The sequence below is a fragment of the Tachysurus vachellii genome, chromosome 16 (assembly GCF_030014155.1).
Source record: "Tachysurus vachellii isolate PV-2020 chromosome 16, HZAU_Pvac_v1, whole genome shotgun sequence".
In the NCBI taxonomy this organism is placed as follows: Eukaryota; Metazoa; Chordata; class Actinopteri; order Siluriformes; family Bagridae; genus Tachysurus; species Tachysurus vachellii.
In genome coordinates, this window is record NC_083475.1 from 12913 (window position 1) to 27723 (window position 14811).

A 14811-nucleotide genomic window follows, 5' to 3' on the forward strand; every position below is an offset into this window, starting at 1 on the left:
AACACAACTGGGGAGAGAAATAATATTAAATAAAAACTGGAAATAGCTAATTATTAAATCAAGAATTTAATATTTTTGTATTCAAATGTATGATTGTAAAACACATGATATGTACTTGTGAATGAGCTTTTTATAAAGTTATTTGAAATCTCTTAATAAATTTGGAAAAAAAAAAAAAAAAGCAAAGCATTCAATTGTAATTACAAATTGAAGTACTGATAGAATACATAAAGTGGCTATCCTTTGGGGTGTGTGTGGCTCACTCACACGCAGAAAGGAGATTTGCACGTTGTATGAAAAAGTGGGTGGCTCTTAAAAGAGCCTTTGTGTTGATAAAGACGGCGGTAAGGCGCTTTACTTGGAGCTGGTGTACTTGGTGACGGCCTTTGTGCCCTCAGACACGGCGTGCTTAGCCAACTCTCCGGGAAGCAACAGACGCACGGCAGTCTGGATCTCCCTAGAGGTGATGGTGGAGCGCTTGTTGTAATGAGCCAGACGAGAAGACTCACCGGCGATGCGCTCAAAAATGTCGTTGACGAACGAGTTCATGATGCCCATGGCCTTAGAAGAAATCCCGGTATCAGGGTGCACCTGCTTCAGGACTTTGTACACGTAGATGGCGTAACTCTCCTTCCTGGTCTTTCTGCGCTTCTTGCCGCCTTTAGCTGCCGTCTTGGTCACGGCTTTCTTGGATCCCTTCTTGGGCGCGGTCTTAGCTGGTTCAGGCATACTGTTGCTGCTCGAGTGAACTGCGAGAGAATGAGTAACACCCACCTAGCGGCTGGTCTATTTACAGTCTGACATTGTAATTAGGCACAAGAGAACAAACGTTTGTTATTGGTCATAATCCCAAAGCTCCTGACGCGGAGCGCCTCCTCCCGCTCCTCCTACACACTTACTCCTCCCCACTGTCCCCTCTGTGCTTTGTTCCCCTTCCGCCGTTTTACACTCAACTTTGTGCTTTATGACAAAAGAAAAGGGGAAAAAAAATCCTGTTTCTTCCACCAAACTTTACACGCGTTTCACACACACACACAAAATAGAAAATAAAATGATAGAGCTGTATATAAATCAATTAAATTATAATAGCGATTATATAAATACATAGGATATTACTTTATACGGCTTTTGACGTCATTTGCGTCCCCACCCACAAACACACACTCGCAGTAAAGAAGGAAAATCTCTCCGTGGATATTTGGGTGGCTCTTAAAAGAGCCGTTGTGTTGACGTGGTTCGGTGTTGAACGTTTATCCGCCGAAGCCGTACAGAGTGCGTCCCTGGCGTTTCAGGGCGTACACCACATCCATGGCGGTGACGGTCTTTCTTTTGGCGTGCTCGGTGTAGGTGACGGCGTCGCGGATGACGTTCTCCAAGAAGACTTTGAGCACACCGCGAGTCTCTTCGTAAATCAAACCGGAAATACGCTTAACACCGCCACGGCGAGCCAGACGGCGAATAGCCGGCTTGGTGATTCCCTGGATGTTATCGCGAAGGACCTTACGATGACGCTTTGCGCCCCCTTTGCCGAGTCCCTTACCGCCTTTTCCTCTACCAGACATGATGCTGCTCTATCGAAGTGAAGCCGCTCAAAAAGAATACACCACACAGAGGCCAAATATTTATCCTCCATCTCCTGGACCCAGTTGAGAACAGGCAAGGAGGCGGGTCTAAGACCAGTACTCACACAAAGAACCCGTTCATAAACAGAGAAAGCCAAAGCTTTTAACTTACTAGTGTATTTTTCTGCTGCAACCTCTCTGTACATACAAGGATCATCATTATAATTATTGTTGTTGTTTATAAGTCTTAGTAGTAGTAGTAGTAGTAGAATTTAACCCAAGGTATGCAAAGTGAGTATTTCAATAAAAATATACAGACCAACACCCAGCAATGTATAGAGCTTAGTAACAGCACTCTGTGGTTGTACAACATTAACCTGCACTGTTTAGATGTAAAACATCCATTTGAGCACATCTGTGGCTTGAGAACTGTATTCTATACTCCTAGGTCCACTACTAGGAGGCCCGGTGTTCCCCGTTCGTCTGGGTACATTATAAACCGAGCCCATGTTTAACCCTGATAGTAGATTACAGGCAACACAGAAAGGAATGTAAAGACAACATTCAGGAGTCATTTTATCAGCTGTAAAACACAAAATATTACAGAATCTATAAGGTTTAAAGTCTAAATGAGCTATATTGTCTCCAACACTAATCTCATTCTAAAACTCAGTGTCATTCACAAAGAAAGCTCATTGAAGTCAAAATTCAAATATCAAACGTGTCTAGACACAGGGCTCACTGTAAATGGGATCATTTGAACAGCTATGTTAGATTACATCTATATAAGTAGACTCTGTTTCTTATAAATGAACAAGACAACAGCTGAACAACAGAGTCTGATACACTGTACACTCTATTTCACTGAAAGCAGAGCAATGAAATGTGATTCTGATAGTTGTGTGTGACTGCCAGAATCTGGAAACTAACATATAAACTGGTTATAAACTGTGACATGCCGTATTCAATCAAAGGGTTAACCAAGATTCAGAATTGAAGACAGAACCAAACAATACACAAACAATAAAAGAAAGAAATCAAAAGCAATACAGAATGTACAGACAAACTGAAACACGTTTATATATCGTCGCTGTCGGGTGGAATCCTCGTATCTCCAAAAACATTACTTTTCAGGAAATTAAAAAACGCCGTACCTTATCTGATTAAATAATAATAATAATAATAATAATAATAAATCAGCCTTCCGTTTCTTTATTCAGTAAGGCAATAATCTTATTTTACCAGCTCCAGTTGGACTCTGCTTCATTAAATATTCAGATATACTAAGAGGAGATGATGACTACATGTGGTCTTTGAGGACAACATCCTCATCATCAATACAACCTTGTCAGACTATGTATTTATAATCACACCGTCCAGTGTCACCCACATGAGGAGGAGGATCCCCCTTAAGTCCTGTTCCTCTCAAGGTTTCTCCCTAAGGGTGTTTTTCCTCAACACAGTCACCTCAGGCTTGTTCATTTGGAATCAATACAAACACATTTAAATATAATTCTAATACTAACCTTGAGGTTTTTGTTTTATATTAATCTCTATATATCCATATTGTGTTCATGTTCTGTAAAGCTGCTTTGAGACATCTATTGCTAAAAGCACTATACAAATAAATGTGTATTTATTTTCAATTACTCTTCTTATCCCTGAACACAATATTCCTAACACAAACACTCTGTAAATCACTTCTGTTAAGCAGATTCACATTTTACATACATGTGATTATATATTTTAATATTATACACACAAACACAAAGTGAGCTTTATACAACAAACTCTGAGTACACACAGACAGATATGAAAAAGGGCTCATTTATCCGAGAGAATGTGGTGGCTCTTAAAAGAGCCTTTGTGTACGTTAGACAGAATTGAGGTTTAAGCGCGCTCTCCGCGAATACGGCGGGCCAGCTGAATGTCCTTAGGCATGATGGTCACCCTCTTGGCGTGAATGGCGCACAGGTTGGTGTCCTCGAACAGACCGACCAGGTACGCCTCGCTAGCCTCCTGCAAGGCCATGACGGCCGAGCTCTGGAAACGCAAGTCGGTCTTGAAATCCTGAGCGATTTCTCTCACCAGGCGCTGGAAGGGCAGTTTGCGGATAAGCAGCTCAGTAGACTTCTGATAACGGCGGATCTCCCTCAGAGCCACGGTGCCAGGCCTGTAACGGTGAGGCTTCTTCACGCCGCCGGTAGCCGGGGCGCTCTTGCGAGCAGCCTTAGTGGCGAGCTGCTTCCTGGGCGCTTTGCCACCAGTGGACTTGCGGGCGGTCTGCTTGGTTCTTGCCATGGCGTCGAGCTGTGAACTTCACGGAGGAAAAACACAATATGCAGCGCTGGCGAACGCTGTCTTTTTAAGCCCTAAAGCCGCCCTGTTCTCATTGGGCGGATTGAAAGCAGTCGTCTGCCATTGGATAGAACACGTTACGTCACCTGATGACTATTGGACGGTTCTCTGTCACGGACACCGTTTGATACCCAAACCGCCCGCCCCTATTTTACTGGCGCTCTCAGTAGCACAGCGCTTTTGTTTTCTGTCAGCAATCATTTAGTCAGCAGGCTTCATTATTTATTATCATCATCATTAATTATTATTATTGTCGTCTGTCATCCGTCTTTAAACAAGACCAGTAATTATTAATGTTAGATCTTAACGCTTATTTGGGGAATTGTCTTTATAAAGTTCACACTCACAGCATTAATAAAAACTAGGATGAAATTGCACTTTTCCAGTAAAAGTGGGTGGCTCTTAAAAGAGCCTTTTTGGGGGGCGAGAAACGCAGCGCCGAGCGAGTTTACTTGGTCTTGACGGCCTTCTCGGTCTTCTTGGGCAGCAGCACGGCCTGAATGTTGGGCAGTACACCTCCCTGAGCGATGGTCACTCCTCCGAGCAGTTTGTTCAGCTCCTCGTCGTTACGCACAGCGAGCTGCAGGTGGCGGGGAATGATACGGGTCTTCTTGTTGTCACGGGCGGCGTTGCCAGCCAACTCGAGAATCTCAGCGGTCAGATACTCGAGCACGGCGGCCAAGTAAACCGGGGCGCCGGCACCGACGCGCTGGGCGTAATTACCTTTACGCAGAAGCCTGTGCACACGACCCACGGGGAACTGCAGTCCGGCCCTGGATGAACGAGTCTTGGCCTTAGCCCTAGTTTTACCGCCGGTTTTGCCTCTTCCGCTCATCTTGTAGCTCAGATACGTTCTAAGAACAACAACGAAATAACAGCGCTGTTCTTCTAGCACTCTGCGATATAACCTTCACGTCAACTCTCTTATTGGCTAAGATACTTGTGACGGAAGAACCAATCCGAGACACGCCGTAGAATTCCAGGGTCAGTCCACCATTCTATTGTACGCCACACGCCCCTCCCACTCCCGTGTGTGTGCGCGCGTGAGTGAGTGTGTGGGAGAGAGAGAATGAAATTAAAATAAAAAAAAGACTAAATGCATATGATTGTAGAGAGAAAATATTTTGTAAACTGATTTATGATCAGTATCTTGATTATTCACTGGTTTTATATCTATAAAGCATATATTAGTATAGAAGAGAGTAAAGGCAAATGCACATGGATTTAAAATGTAAACTGTCCAATTGTCCCTAGTTGTCCATACGTTTATGTGAAGGTGAATGTACAAGTCTGTAGCTGCCTAAACACTCGGTACAGAATCCACTAAAGTCATCATTTTGTTTATCAGAATAGGAAACAGCTGTTTAAGGGAAAATATGGGTGGCTCTTAAAAGAGCCGTTTGAGGAGTAAAAAAAAAAACATGAGAAACACCGTTTACTTCTTCTTGGGAGCCTTTTTGGCCTTCGCCGCTTTGGGCTTTACAGCCTTTACCTTCTTGGGGGTCGCCGTCTTTTTGGCCCTCTTGGGGCTCTTGGCTGCTTTCTTGGGGCTCGCCGGCTTTTTGGCCTTCTTGGGGCTTTTGGTGGCTTTCTTGACGGCAGCGACGGGCTTCTTCGTCTTCTTGGGAGACTTTTTGGCTGCGGGTTTCTTGGCCGCTACTTTCTTGGGCTTCTTAGCCGCGGCGGGCTTTTTGGCGGCCGCCTTTGTCGCGGCTTTCTTTGCGGGCTTCTTAACTTCGGTCTGCTTCTTGTTCAGCTTGAAAGATCCAGACGCGCCGGTCCCTTTGGTCTGCACCAGAGTGCCTTTAGTAACGAGGCCCTTGACGGCGAGCTTGACGCGAGAGTTGTTCTTCTCCACGTCGTATCCGCCGGCAGCCAAAGCTTTCTTCAGGGCGGCAAGAGACACGCCGCTCCTCTCCTTGGACAAGGAAACCGCTTTGACGATGAGCTCGCCGACGCTAGGGCCTGTTTTCTTGGTCCTCGAAGCTGCTTTCTTCTTGGGCGCTTTGGCCGGCGCGGCGGCGGGAGCGGGAGCGACTTCAGCCATTTCTCTCTCTCTCTCTCTGGGAGCTAATAGTAGAATAAACGAGTGTACCGCTGTACGCTGTGTAACACAGGAACCTTCCCCCTCTCGACCGGGGGGCTGGGCTTAAAAGTAAGCATGAGAACGTTGTAGACTCAACCCGGCCGTGGTTGAACGACTGCGCTTCCGAGACACAGTGACAAGTGTGTTTTCTCACGGCGTTTCTCAGCGAAAATACGACGCTGCAGACAAGATCCCGAGCGTTCAGCAACAGGTTGGTTGAGCAGGGACTTTGGTGCTCGCTTCGTGCTCGCGTCGGGTCTCGGGAAAAAGGACAATGTCGTGCAGCGAGCACAAAAGTGTACGGCGCGTCTGGGGCTCGCTCCGGCTTGCAGCGCATTTAGGGCGATGTGGCGTGTAAAAAGTAGACAAAAAGAGGCACGGGGCTTGTAAGTCGTGTTTACCGAGTTGCGGGAGAACCTTGTGAATGACATTGATGTATTTGTATCGACTGAGTGTCGTGTGTAATAATTGTAACGGAGCTCCGTTTGTGCTGCGTAAAGCACATGTATACTAGAGACAGACAGACAGTGCGAGTTGTGGGTGTCCATTTGCGTGTTTCTTTGTTTCTGTTTGCTTGTTTAGATTTGTTGCTGTTGTTGTGTTCCCTTGTTTGTGCTTGTACCTTTGTCATGATCTGGTCTTCCACACTCTGGCCTGGCGCAATCTCTCTCTCTCTCTCTCTCTCTCTCTCTCTCTCTCTCTCTCTCTGTGAGATGCCCTTCTCCCTGACAGCTCTCAATAAAACTTCAGCTAGTGATAAACAAAATTAAACACTATTTGTTTTTTTTTTCTTTCATTTAATTAATTATTACATCTGATTGAGTGATCAATTACATGAAAGTAGTTAAAAAAACAGACTACGCAAGGCTCTGTTTTTAATTATTTTCATTTCTTTACACTGTCCATGTTCTCCTACCTTTGCGAGTCTAGCTCCCCTGTCCCTTTGTGTTTCGAGTCCTCATGTTCTGTCTGTAATTTCTTGTCATTTGGATCATTAAAGTAATAAGCTAAAGTAATAAGTAATAGCTGCTTTCCCCCACCTAAATTTTCATGATTTTCAACTCTTATATTAATAGATATGACATCATTATAGATAATTATTTGTGTATTAATAAAGTGTCCACTTTCAGTAAATGATACTAATACAAATTCTATGTAATAGAGTATGGTGATTATTCTGGGGAAGGAACAGATTGATCTTTTGTCCTTTACCTGGCCTCTACTCAGGAGCGCTGCTTCTTTAGTGTCTTTCCATATAATAGTGAAGTCCTTTGGGGAGATTTTCTTTTTGTTGTTGTTTTTTTCCCCCTCATTAAAATTAGCATAAAGCATCATAGTGTCTGGTGATGATTATATTTAATAAAAATCATATTCAATAACCAATAAACAAATATAATGAATTTACTGACAGTCACTATAACTCTAATGTATAACATTTTTAAATGCTGTCTATGTTCAGTTTAACATTCTTGCTGGCTTTAAGTCTGACGTAAGAAAACATTTCCATAAAAAATGCAAATACACGATTTAGTCATAAAAGTCTTATGCTGTCCTTATTCTTATCCTAACATCCCCATGTTTGTTCTGCTGATCCACAGGACTTATATCTTAGACTTTATATCTCAGAACACTGACTTTTTCCTTGCCACACATGCACTAGATGGCGACATCTGACCGCAGTAAGTGAACCACACAATGTGCTGCATCTGTTACTGCTCTCTTTCAGTAAACTTTCATCCTCAACATTAGTGTGCAGAACATTTCACGTCAACAACGTATTACATTACTGTACAATATTTAATACTTTAAAAGTAAATCTGACTAAATCCATGTGATGTTACCGGCACATTACCAGCATCAGTAAAGCTGATATAGACCAACATCTTCACAGAATGTTTATCTAACACAGTTGGATCTCTAAACTGCCCCAATAGTATAAAACCATTCTAATACTTGGTTAACAGTGTTAAAAATTAATGCATCTTTTGTTATACTTTAATGTTTTAGTTGTCATCAAAATGTATACAGTGTTGAAGTTACACACCATAGTAGTCAGAGCACTGCAACATTTTTATTAAATAATTTCAGGCCATCCATTCATCTTCCATCAATTTTCCAAAATGTCTTAACCTCTGTAAAGTCACAGGAGGCTATCCCAGCATCGAGGGCTAGAGGCAGGGTACACCCAGATCATTCTCACACACACACACACACACACACACACTAGGATAGACATCAGCAATTCAAAAATGTAAAATTAACAGTGAATAATAATGTGCAGTTCACATGTATAGCTTCAGAAGATATGGAATAATAACTTTTATTAATAAAATAAAACACAAGGGATTATTCACATTAGTCACAAAAAGACATCATTGCTATAATTTTTTGCAACTATACAGATAATACCTAGGGTAATATAATGTCCAAGCTCATACTGAGCTTGATTTAATGGATGTCTGTATAAACTTGTGATAATGATGTGGCCAAACAATGAAGGCAAAAAAAAAACATAGTGTAAAATGTATACACAGTGTGTGACAATCACTTTAGGATATTTTCAAATATTCTGAATATGATCTTCAGTCAAACCCAAGACCAAGGATTTTCATTCATCTTCTGAATTTGTCACATCTAAGGGGAACTTTTTGGTGGACCCAGAGTTTTAGTGATACAGTGAAAAGGAACTGAGTGAATAGGTTTAATCAAGTTAAAATGAAACATAATTAGAATAGTGATAAAGAGCATGTCAAACCATGTAGACATTGTACATCTCCAGAATTGTGATTGAAAAAAAAAAAAAATCACAATGGTTACATATAGTTGAAGGTTACTATTAGTAGTAGTATTTATAATTATTATTATTATTATTATTATTATTATTATTATTATTATTATTATTTGTTTGTTTTACCCTGTGCTACTTTTGCACATTTTAGAATATTGCATCTACAACTACTATCAACAACAACAAAAAAACTAATATAAAAGCAATAAATTACCTAATTAAAACTGTTATGAACACTATTTGATCTTATATGTTGTTAGACAAATGTCAAAATTGCAAATACATTTAGTTCTAGATTGATAATTGATATAATTGATAACTAGATTACAATTTCCATATACAGTTAGGACCATATATATTTGGACACAGGCACAATATTAGATTTATTTTGGTATTTACCAAAACATATTCAAGCTATAGTTGTATAGGTATAGTGGGCTGAAAGTCTCTCAGCTTTAATTTGAGGGTATTTAAATCCAAATTGGAGGAAGGGTTTAGGAATTACAGCTCTTGAGAGTAGCCAGCCCCATTTTTTTCAAGGGACCAGAAGTAATTGGACAGTTGAATCAAAAGCTGTTTCATGGACAGGTGTAGGCTATTCCTTCATTATTTCTTCATCAATTAAGCCGGTAACAAGTCTGGAGTTTATTCTAAGTGTGGTATTTGCACCTGGAATCTGTTGCTGTGAACCTACATCATGCCTTCAAAGGAGCTCTCCATGCAAGTCAAACAGGCCATCATTAGGCTTCATAAACAAAACAAATCCATCAGAGAGATAGCAGGAACATTAGGAGTGGCCAGATCGACAGTTTGGTACCTTTCTGAGAAAAAAATAGAATGCAATGGTGAGCTCAGCAACATAAAAAGGCCTGGCCGTCCACAGAAGACAACAGTAGTAGATGATCGCAAACCATTCATAAGCCTCAAGAATAGAAAGGCCAGACTTTGTCAAAAAATAAATAAATAAATAAATAAATCTAAAAAAAGCCTGACCGGATCTGGAAAAGCATTCTTTGAATATACACTGAATATAATTTCTCTACACATCATGTCTTTCCATCAAGTCAAGCTGACACTGTACTTAGGGTTCTCTAAGTAATGTCTGTGGTGTTTCTGCTTTATCCATTTGTGTTTTATTCCATAAAATAATAAACCAGATAAATTAAGAGTATAAAACTTTGTTTCTTTTTTTTTCTTTCAGTTTTACAGTAGATACAATATTTGTCTCTTTAATGGATCTTTACTGAGTCAGATGAATTGTCCATGATGGAGAGCAGGAATGTTGAATCAACACAATGGGAAAATCTTCAGTGTTACAGCAGCATGTGATAGCAGCACAAACTTTAAGGAGTAGACGGAGTCTTTAACAGTATATATTAATAACTGCATATCAAGATGCATGCCAAACTGAAACCATAGCTGCCTCGAGATGTCCACTCACTGTGAACAATCCACAATGATGCTTTAAGATATAAAGACACTGCATCTTACAGTCCTGAGTTATCAGGTAAGCAAAGACACTGTATGGACTGAAGCTGAAACAGATTAACATCCATTACACAGACAACAATGACTCACCATGTTTGTGGTAAGATTTTCAGGACATTAATGAATAAAAGCCCCCTCCAGAGTCTACAACATCTCCATCAATGATGACAAGCAATAGAATGTAATCAAAACCATAGATGGTAATCAACTTCAGGAAGGCCGACACACCCACAGATATGGTAGTATTAATAGGGTCAGCAGCATTAAGTTCCTGTATGTATACCTGGTTGATGACCCATGGCTATTGTCAAGAAGTAAGACAATACTTACTTAATGTGTCTTTTGCTTTATATTATGAACAGTACAATGTATCTATTATTTTTAATTTGTTTATATAATATAATTATTTTATTTTGAACAATTAAGGAAATTAGAAGAGATTAAAGCTTTCTCAATTGCAGAGAACTGCTCAAGCCTTTATTCTGAAAAGTATAAAGTACATTTACGCCATTTGGAAGATTCCCTTATCCTGTCTGAGATGCAGTTGACATGGCAAGGATGAAAAACAACCCAAATGCAGGGTTAACCAAAACAAAATGATAAATGATAATAAAAAAAAAAAAAAAAAAAGAAAAAAAACATTGACAGGGAAAAAAAAGTATTGTATAAGTATTGGCGGAGTTATCAGTTCATGTTTGTAACGTGTTTCAGGAAGAAGGTCAAGTTCACAGAGATGTCTGAATGCACAACCTGGTTATTTTCTTTATTTGCCAAAAGCATAGCGTTTTGTTAATATGAAGGCACTCAAATAAAAGTAGACACTTCACAGTTTTGAATGATGTATTATATGTATGTGTATGACTATGAATGACGGAGTTTTTTAAGTGGACTTCACGCTGAAGAGGAAAAAATGCGCCAAAGGCACGCCGGTGCGCCGTTCGACCCCAGAGGGTTAAATTCACCTTAAGATTCAATGCAAGGTTTATACTTAAAATACGCATCTAAATTGGTTGGTAAAGGAAACGGTTACTTGCATTGGCTTGCTGCACAAGAGTCCGGATGCAACAGAGAAATCTCTGAAGAGTCAGTTAGGGTGGGGTCAGATGTTCTTCTAAGTTCTCCTGAAGATCAGAGCAGTTGTTGTTCTTGGAAGTGAAGCTTGTCAGAAGTTCTTTGAAGGAAGAAAGAGTCGTCTCCAAGCTGTTCCGAAAGTCTGACCACAGATTGGTGGTGTTTGTGACATTTTAAAGTTCCCGAACTCCACCCATCTTTGGGGTTATGGCCAATACTATGGCCTGAAATTATTTAATAAAAATGTTGCAGTGCTCTGACTACTATGGTGTGTAACTTCAACACTGTATACATTTTGATGACAACTAAAACATTAAAGTATAACAAAAGATGCATTAATTTTTAACACTGTTAACCAAGTATTAGAATGGTTTTATACTATTGGGGCAGTTTAGAGATCCAACTGTGTTAGATAAACATTCTGTGAAGATGTTGGTCTATATCAGCTTTACTGATGCTGGTAATGTGCCGGTAACATCACATGGATTTAGTCAGATTTACTTTTAAAGTATTAAATATTGTACAGTAATGTAATACGTTGTTGACGTGAAATGTTCTGCACACTAATGTTGAGGATGAAAGTTTACTGAAAGAGAGCAGTAACAGATGCAGCACATTGTGTGGTTCACTTACTGCGGTCAGATGTCGCCATCTAGTGCATGTGTGGCAAGGAAAAAGTCAGTGTTCTGAGATATAAAGTCTAAGATATAAGTCCTGTGGATCAGCAGAACAAACATGGGGATGTTAGGATAAGAATAAGGACAGCATAAGACTTTTATGACTAAATCGTGTATTTGCATTTTTTATGGAAATGTTTTCTTACGTCAGACTTAAAGCCAGCAAGAATGTTAAACTGAACATAGACAGCATTTAAAAATGTTATACATTAGAGTTATAGTGACTGTCAGTAAATTCATTATATTTGTTTATTGGTTATTGAATATGATTTTTATTAAATATAATCATCACCAGACACTATGATGCTTTATGCTAATTTTAATGAGGGGGAAAAAAACAACAACAAAAAGAAAATCTCCCCAAAGGACTTCACTATTATATGGAAAGACACTAAAGAAGCAGCGCTCCTGAGTAGAGGCCAGGTAAAGGACAAAAGATCAATCTGTTCCTTCCCCAGAATAATCACCATGCTCTATTACATAGAATTTGTATTAGTATCATTTACTGAAAGTGGACACTTTATTAATACACAAATAATTATCTATAATGATGTCATATCTATTAATATAAGAGTTGAAAATCATGAAAATTTAGGTGGGGGAAAGCAGCTATTACTTATTACTTTAGCTTATTACTTTAATGATCCAAATGACAAGAAATTACAGACAGAACATGAGGACTCGAAACACAAAGGGACAGGGGAGCTAGACTCGCAAAGGTAGGAGAACATGGACAGTGTAAAGAAATGAAAATAATTAAAAACAGAGCCTTGCGTAGTCTGTTTTTTTAACTACTTTCATGTAATTGATCACTCAATCAGATGTAATAATTAATTAAATGAAAGAAAAAAAAAACAAATAGTGTTTAATTTTGTTTATCACTAGCTGAAGTTTTATTGAGAGCTGTCAGGGAGAAGGGCATCTCACAGAGAGAGAGAGAGAGAGAGAGAGAGAGAGAGAGAGAGAGAGAGAGAGAGAGAGAGAGAAAGATTGCGCCAGGCCAGAGTGTGGAAGACCAGATCATGACAAAGGTACAAGCACAAACAAGGGAACACAACAACAGCAACAAATCTAAACAAGCAAACAGAAACAAAGAAACACGCAAATGGACACCCACAACTCGCACTGTCTGTCTGTCTCTAGTATACATGTGCTTTACGCAGCACAAACGGAGCTCCGTTACAATTATTACACACGACACTCAGTCGATACAAATACATCAATGTCATTCACAAGGTTCTCCCGCAACTCGGTAAACACGACTTACAAGCCCCGTGCCTCTTTTTGTCTACTTTTTACACGCCACATCGCCCTAAATGCGCTGCAAGCCGGAGCGAGCCCCAGACGCGCCGTACACTTTTGTGCTCGCTGCACGACATTGTCCTTTTTCCCGAGACCCGACGCGAGCACGAAGCGAGCACCAAAGTCCCTGCTCAACCAACCTGTTGCTGAACGCTCGGGATCTTGTCTGCAGCGTCGTATTTTCGCTGAGAAACGCCGTGAGAAAACACACTTGTCACTGTGTCTCGGAAGCGCAGTCGTTCAACCACGGCCGGGTTGAGTCTACAACGTTCTCATGCTTACTTTTAAGCCCAGCCCCCCGGTCGAGAGGGGGAAGGTTCCTGTGTTACACAGCGTACAGCGGTACACTCGTTTATTCTACTATTAGCTCCCAGAGAGAGAGAGAGAGAAATGGCTGAAGTCGCTCCCGCTCCCGCCGCCGCGCCGGCCAAAGCGCCCAAGAAGAAAGCAGCTTCGAGGACCAAGAAAACAGGCCCTAGCGTCGGCGAGCTCATCGTCAAAGCGGTTTCCTCGTCCAAGGAGAGGAGCGGCGTGTCTCTTGCCGCCCTGAAGAAAGCTTTGGCTGCCGGCGGATACGACGTGGAGAAGAACAACTCTCGCGTCAAGCTCGCCGTCAAGGGCCTCGTTACTAAAGGCACTCTGGTGCAGACCAAAGGGACCGGCGCGTCTGGATCTTTCAAGCTGAACAAGAAGCAGACCGAAGTTAAGAAGCCCGCAAAGAAAGCCGCGACAAAGGCGGCCGCCAAAAAGCCCGCCGCGGCTAAGAAGCCCAAGAAAGTAGCGGCCAAGAAACCCGCAGCCAAAAAGTCTCCCAAGAAGACGAAGAAGCCCGTCGCTGCCGTCAAGAAAGCCACCAAAAGCCCCAAGAAGGCCAAAAAGCCGGCGAGCCCCAAGAAAGCAGCCAAGAGCCCCAAGAGGGCCAAAAAGACGGCGACCCCCAAGAAGGTAAAGGCTGTAAAGCCCAAAGCGGCGAAGGCCAAAAAGGCTCCCAAGAAGAAGTAAACGGTGTTTCTCATGTTTTTTTTTTACTCCTCAAACGGCTCTTTTAAGAGCCACCCATATTTTCCCTTAAACAGCTGTTTCCTATTCTGATAAACAAAATGATGACTTTAGTGGATTCTGTACCGAGTGTTTAGGCAGCTACAGACTTGTACATTCACCTTCACATAAACGTATGGACAACTAGGGACAATTGGACAGTTTACATTTTAAATCCATGTGCATTTGCCTTTACTCTCTTCTATACTAATATATGCTTTATAGATATAAAACCAGTGAATAATCAAGATACTGATCATAAATCAGTTTACAAAATATTTTCTCTCTACAATCATATGCATTTAGTCTTTTTTTTATTTTAATTTCATTCTCTCTCTCCCACACACTCACTCACGCGCGCACACACACGGGAGTGGGAGGGGCGTGTGGCGTACAATAGAATGGTGGACTGACCCTGGAATTCTACGGCGTGTCTCGGAT

The 14811-nt window shown here is 41.2% G+C and overlaps 5 protein-coding genes across 5 annotated transcripts; 1 reads left to right on the plus strand and 4 right to left on the minus strand.

Moving 5' to 3' along the window:
- Positions 1 to 276: 276 nt before the first annotated feature.
- LOC132859001 (histone H2B-like) lies at positions 277 to 744 on the minus strand. The gene has a single exon (XM_060889544.1). The coding sequence runs from the start codon at positions 727 to 729 to the stop codon at positions 355 to 357; it is 375 nt and encodes a 124-aa protein (XP_060745527.1). The 5' UTR covers positions 730 to 744; the 3' UTR covers positions 277 to 354.
- Positions 745 to 1197: 453 nt separating this feature from the next.
- On the minus strand, positions 1198 to 3880 carry LOC132858961 (histone H3-like). The gene is made up of 2 exons (XM_060889510.1): positions 3535 to 3880; positions 1198 to 1569 (listed from the first exon to the last, which is right to left on the minus strand). The coding sequence occupies exons 1-2, from the start codon at positions 3861 to 3863 to the stop codon at positions 1251 to 1253; spliced, it is 648 nt and encodes a 215-aa protein (XP_060745493.1). The 5' UTR covers positions 3864 to 3880; the 3' UTR covers positions 1198 to 1250.
- A 471-nt stretch (positions 3881 to 4351) lies between these two features.
- On the minus strand, positions 4352 to 4777 carry LOC132858931 (histone H2A-like). Its single transcript, XM_060889485.1, has one exon. It carries the CDS (start codon positions 4753 to 4755, stop codon positions 4369 to 4371), a length of 387 nt encoding a protein of 128 aa, XP_060745468.1. The 5' UTR covers positions 4756 to 4777; the 3' UTR covers positions 4352 to 4368.
- A 578-nt stretch (positions 4778 to 5355) lies between these two features.
- LOC132858915 (histone H1-like) lies at positions 5356 to 5967 on the minus strand. The gene has a single exon (XM_060889469.1). The coding sequence runs from the start codon at positions 5965 to 5967 to the stop codon at positions 5356 to 5358; it is 612 nt and encodes a 203-aa protein (XP_060745452.1).
- A 7692-nt stretch (positions 5968 to 13659) lies between these two features.
- Positions 13660 to 14334, plus strand: LOC132858914 (histone H1-like). Its single transcript, XM_060889468.1, has one exon. The coding sequence runs from the start codon at positions 13723 to 13725 to the stop codon at positions 14332 to 14334; it is 612 nt and encodes a 203-aa protein (XP_060745451.1). The 5' UTR covers positions 13660 to 13722.
- The last annotated feature ends 477 nt before the right edge of the window (positions 14335 to 14811 follow it).

Coding starts and splice junctions, on each gene's coding strand:
- LOC132859001 (XM_060889544.1), bottom strand. CDS start 729: ATGCCTGAACCAGCTAAGACCGCGCCCAAGAAGGGATCCAAGAAAGCC.
- LOC132858961 (XM_060889510.1), bottom strand. CDS start 3,863: ATGGCAAGAACCAAGCAGACCGCCCGCAAGTCCACTGGTGGCAAAGCG. Junction 1,570..3,534: donor CTGTTCGAGGACACCAACCT/GTGCGCCATTCA, acceptor ACTTCGATAGAG/CAGCATCATGTCTGGTAGAG.
- LOC132858931 (XM_060889485.1), bottom strand. CDS start 4,755: ATGAGCGGAAGAGGCAAAACCGGCGGTAAAACTAGGGCTAAGGCCAAG.
- LOC132858915 (XM_060889469.1), bottom strand. CDS start 5,967: ATGGCTGAAGTCGCTCCCGCTCCCGCCGCCGCGCCGGCCAAAGCGCCC.
- LOC132858914 (XM_060889468.1), top strand. CDS start 13,723: ATGGCTGAAGTCGCTCCCGCTCCCGCCGCCGCGCCGGCCAAAGCGCCC.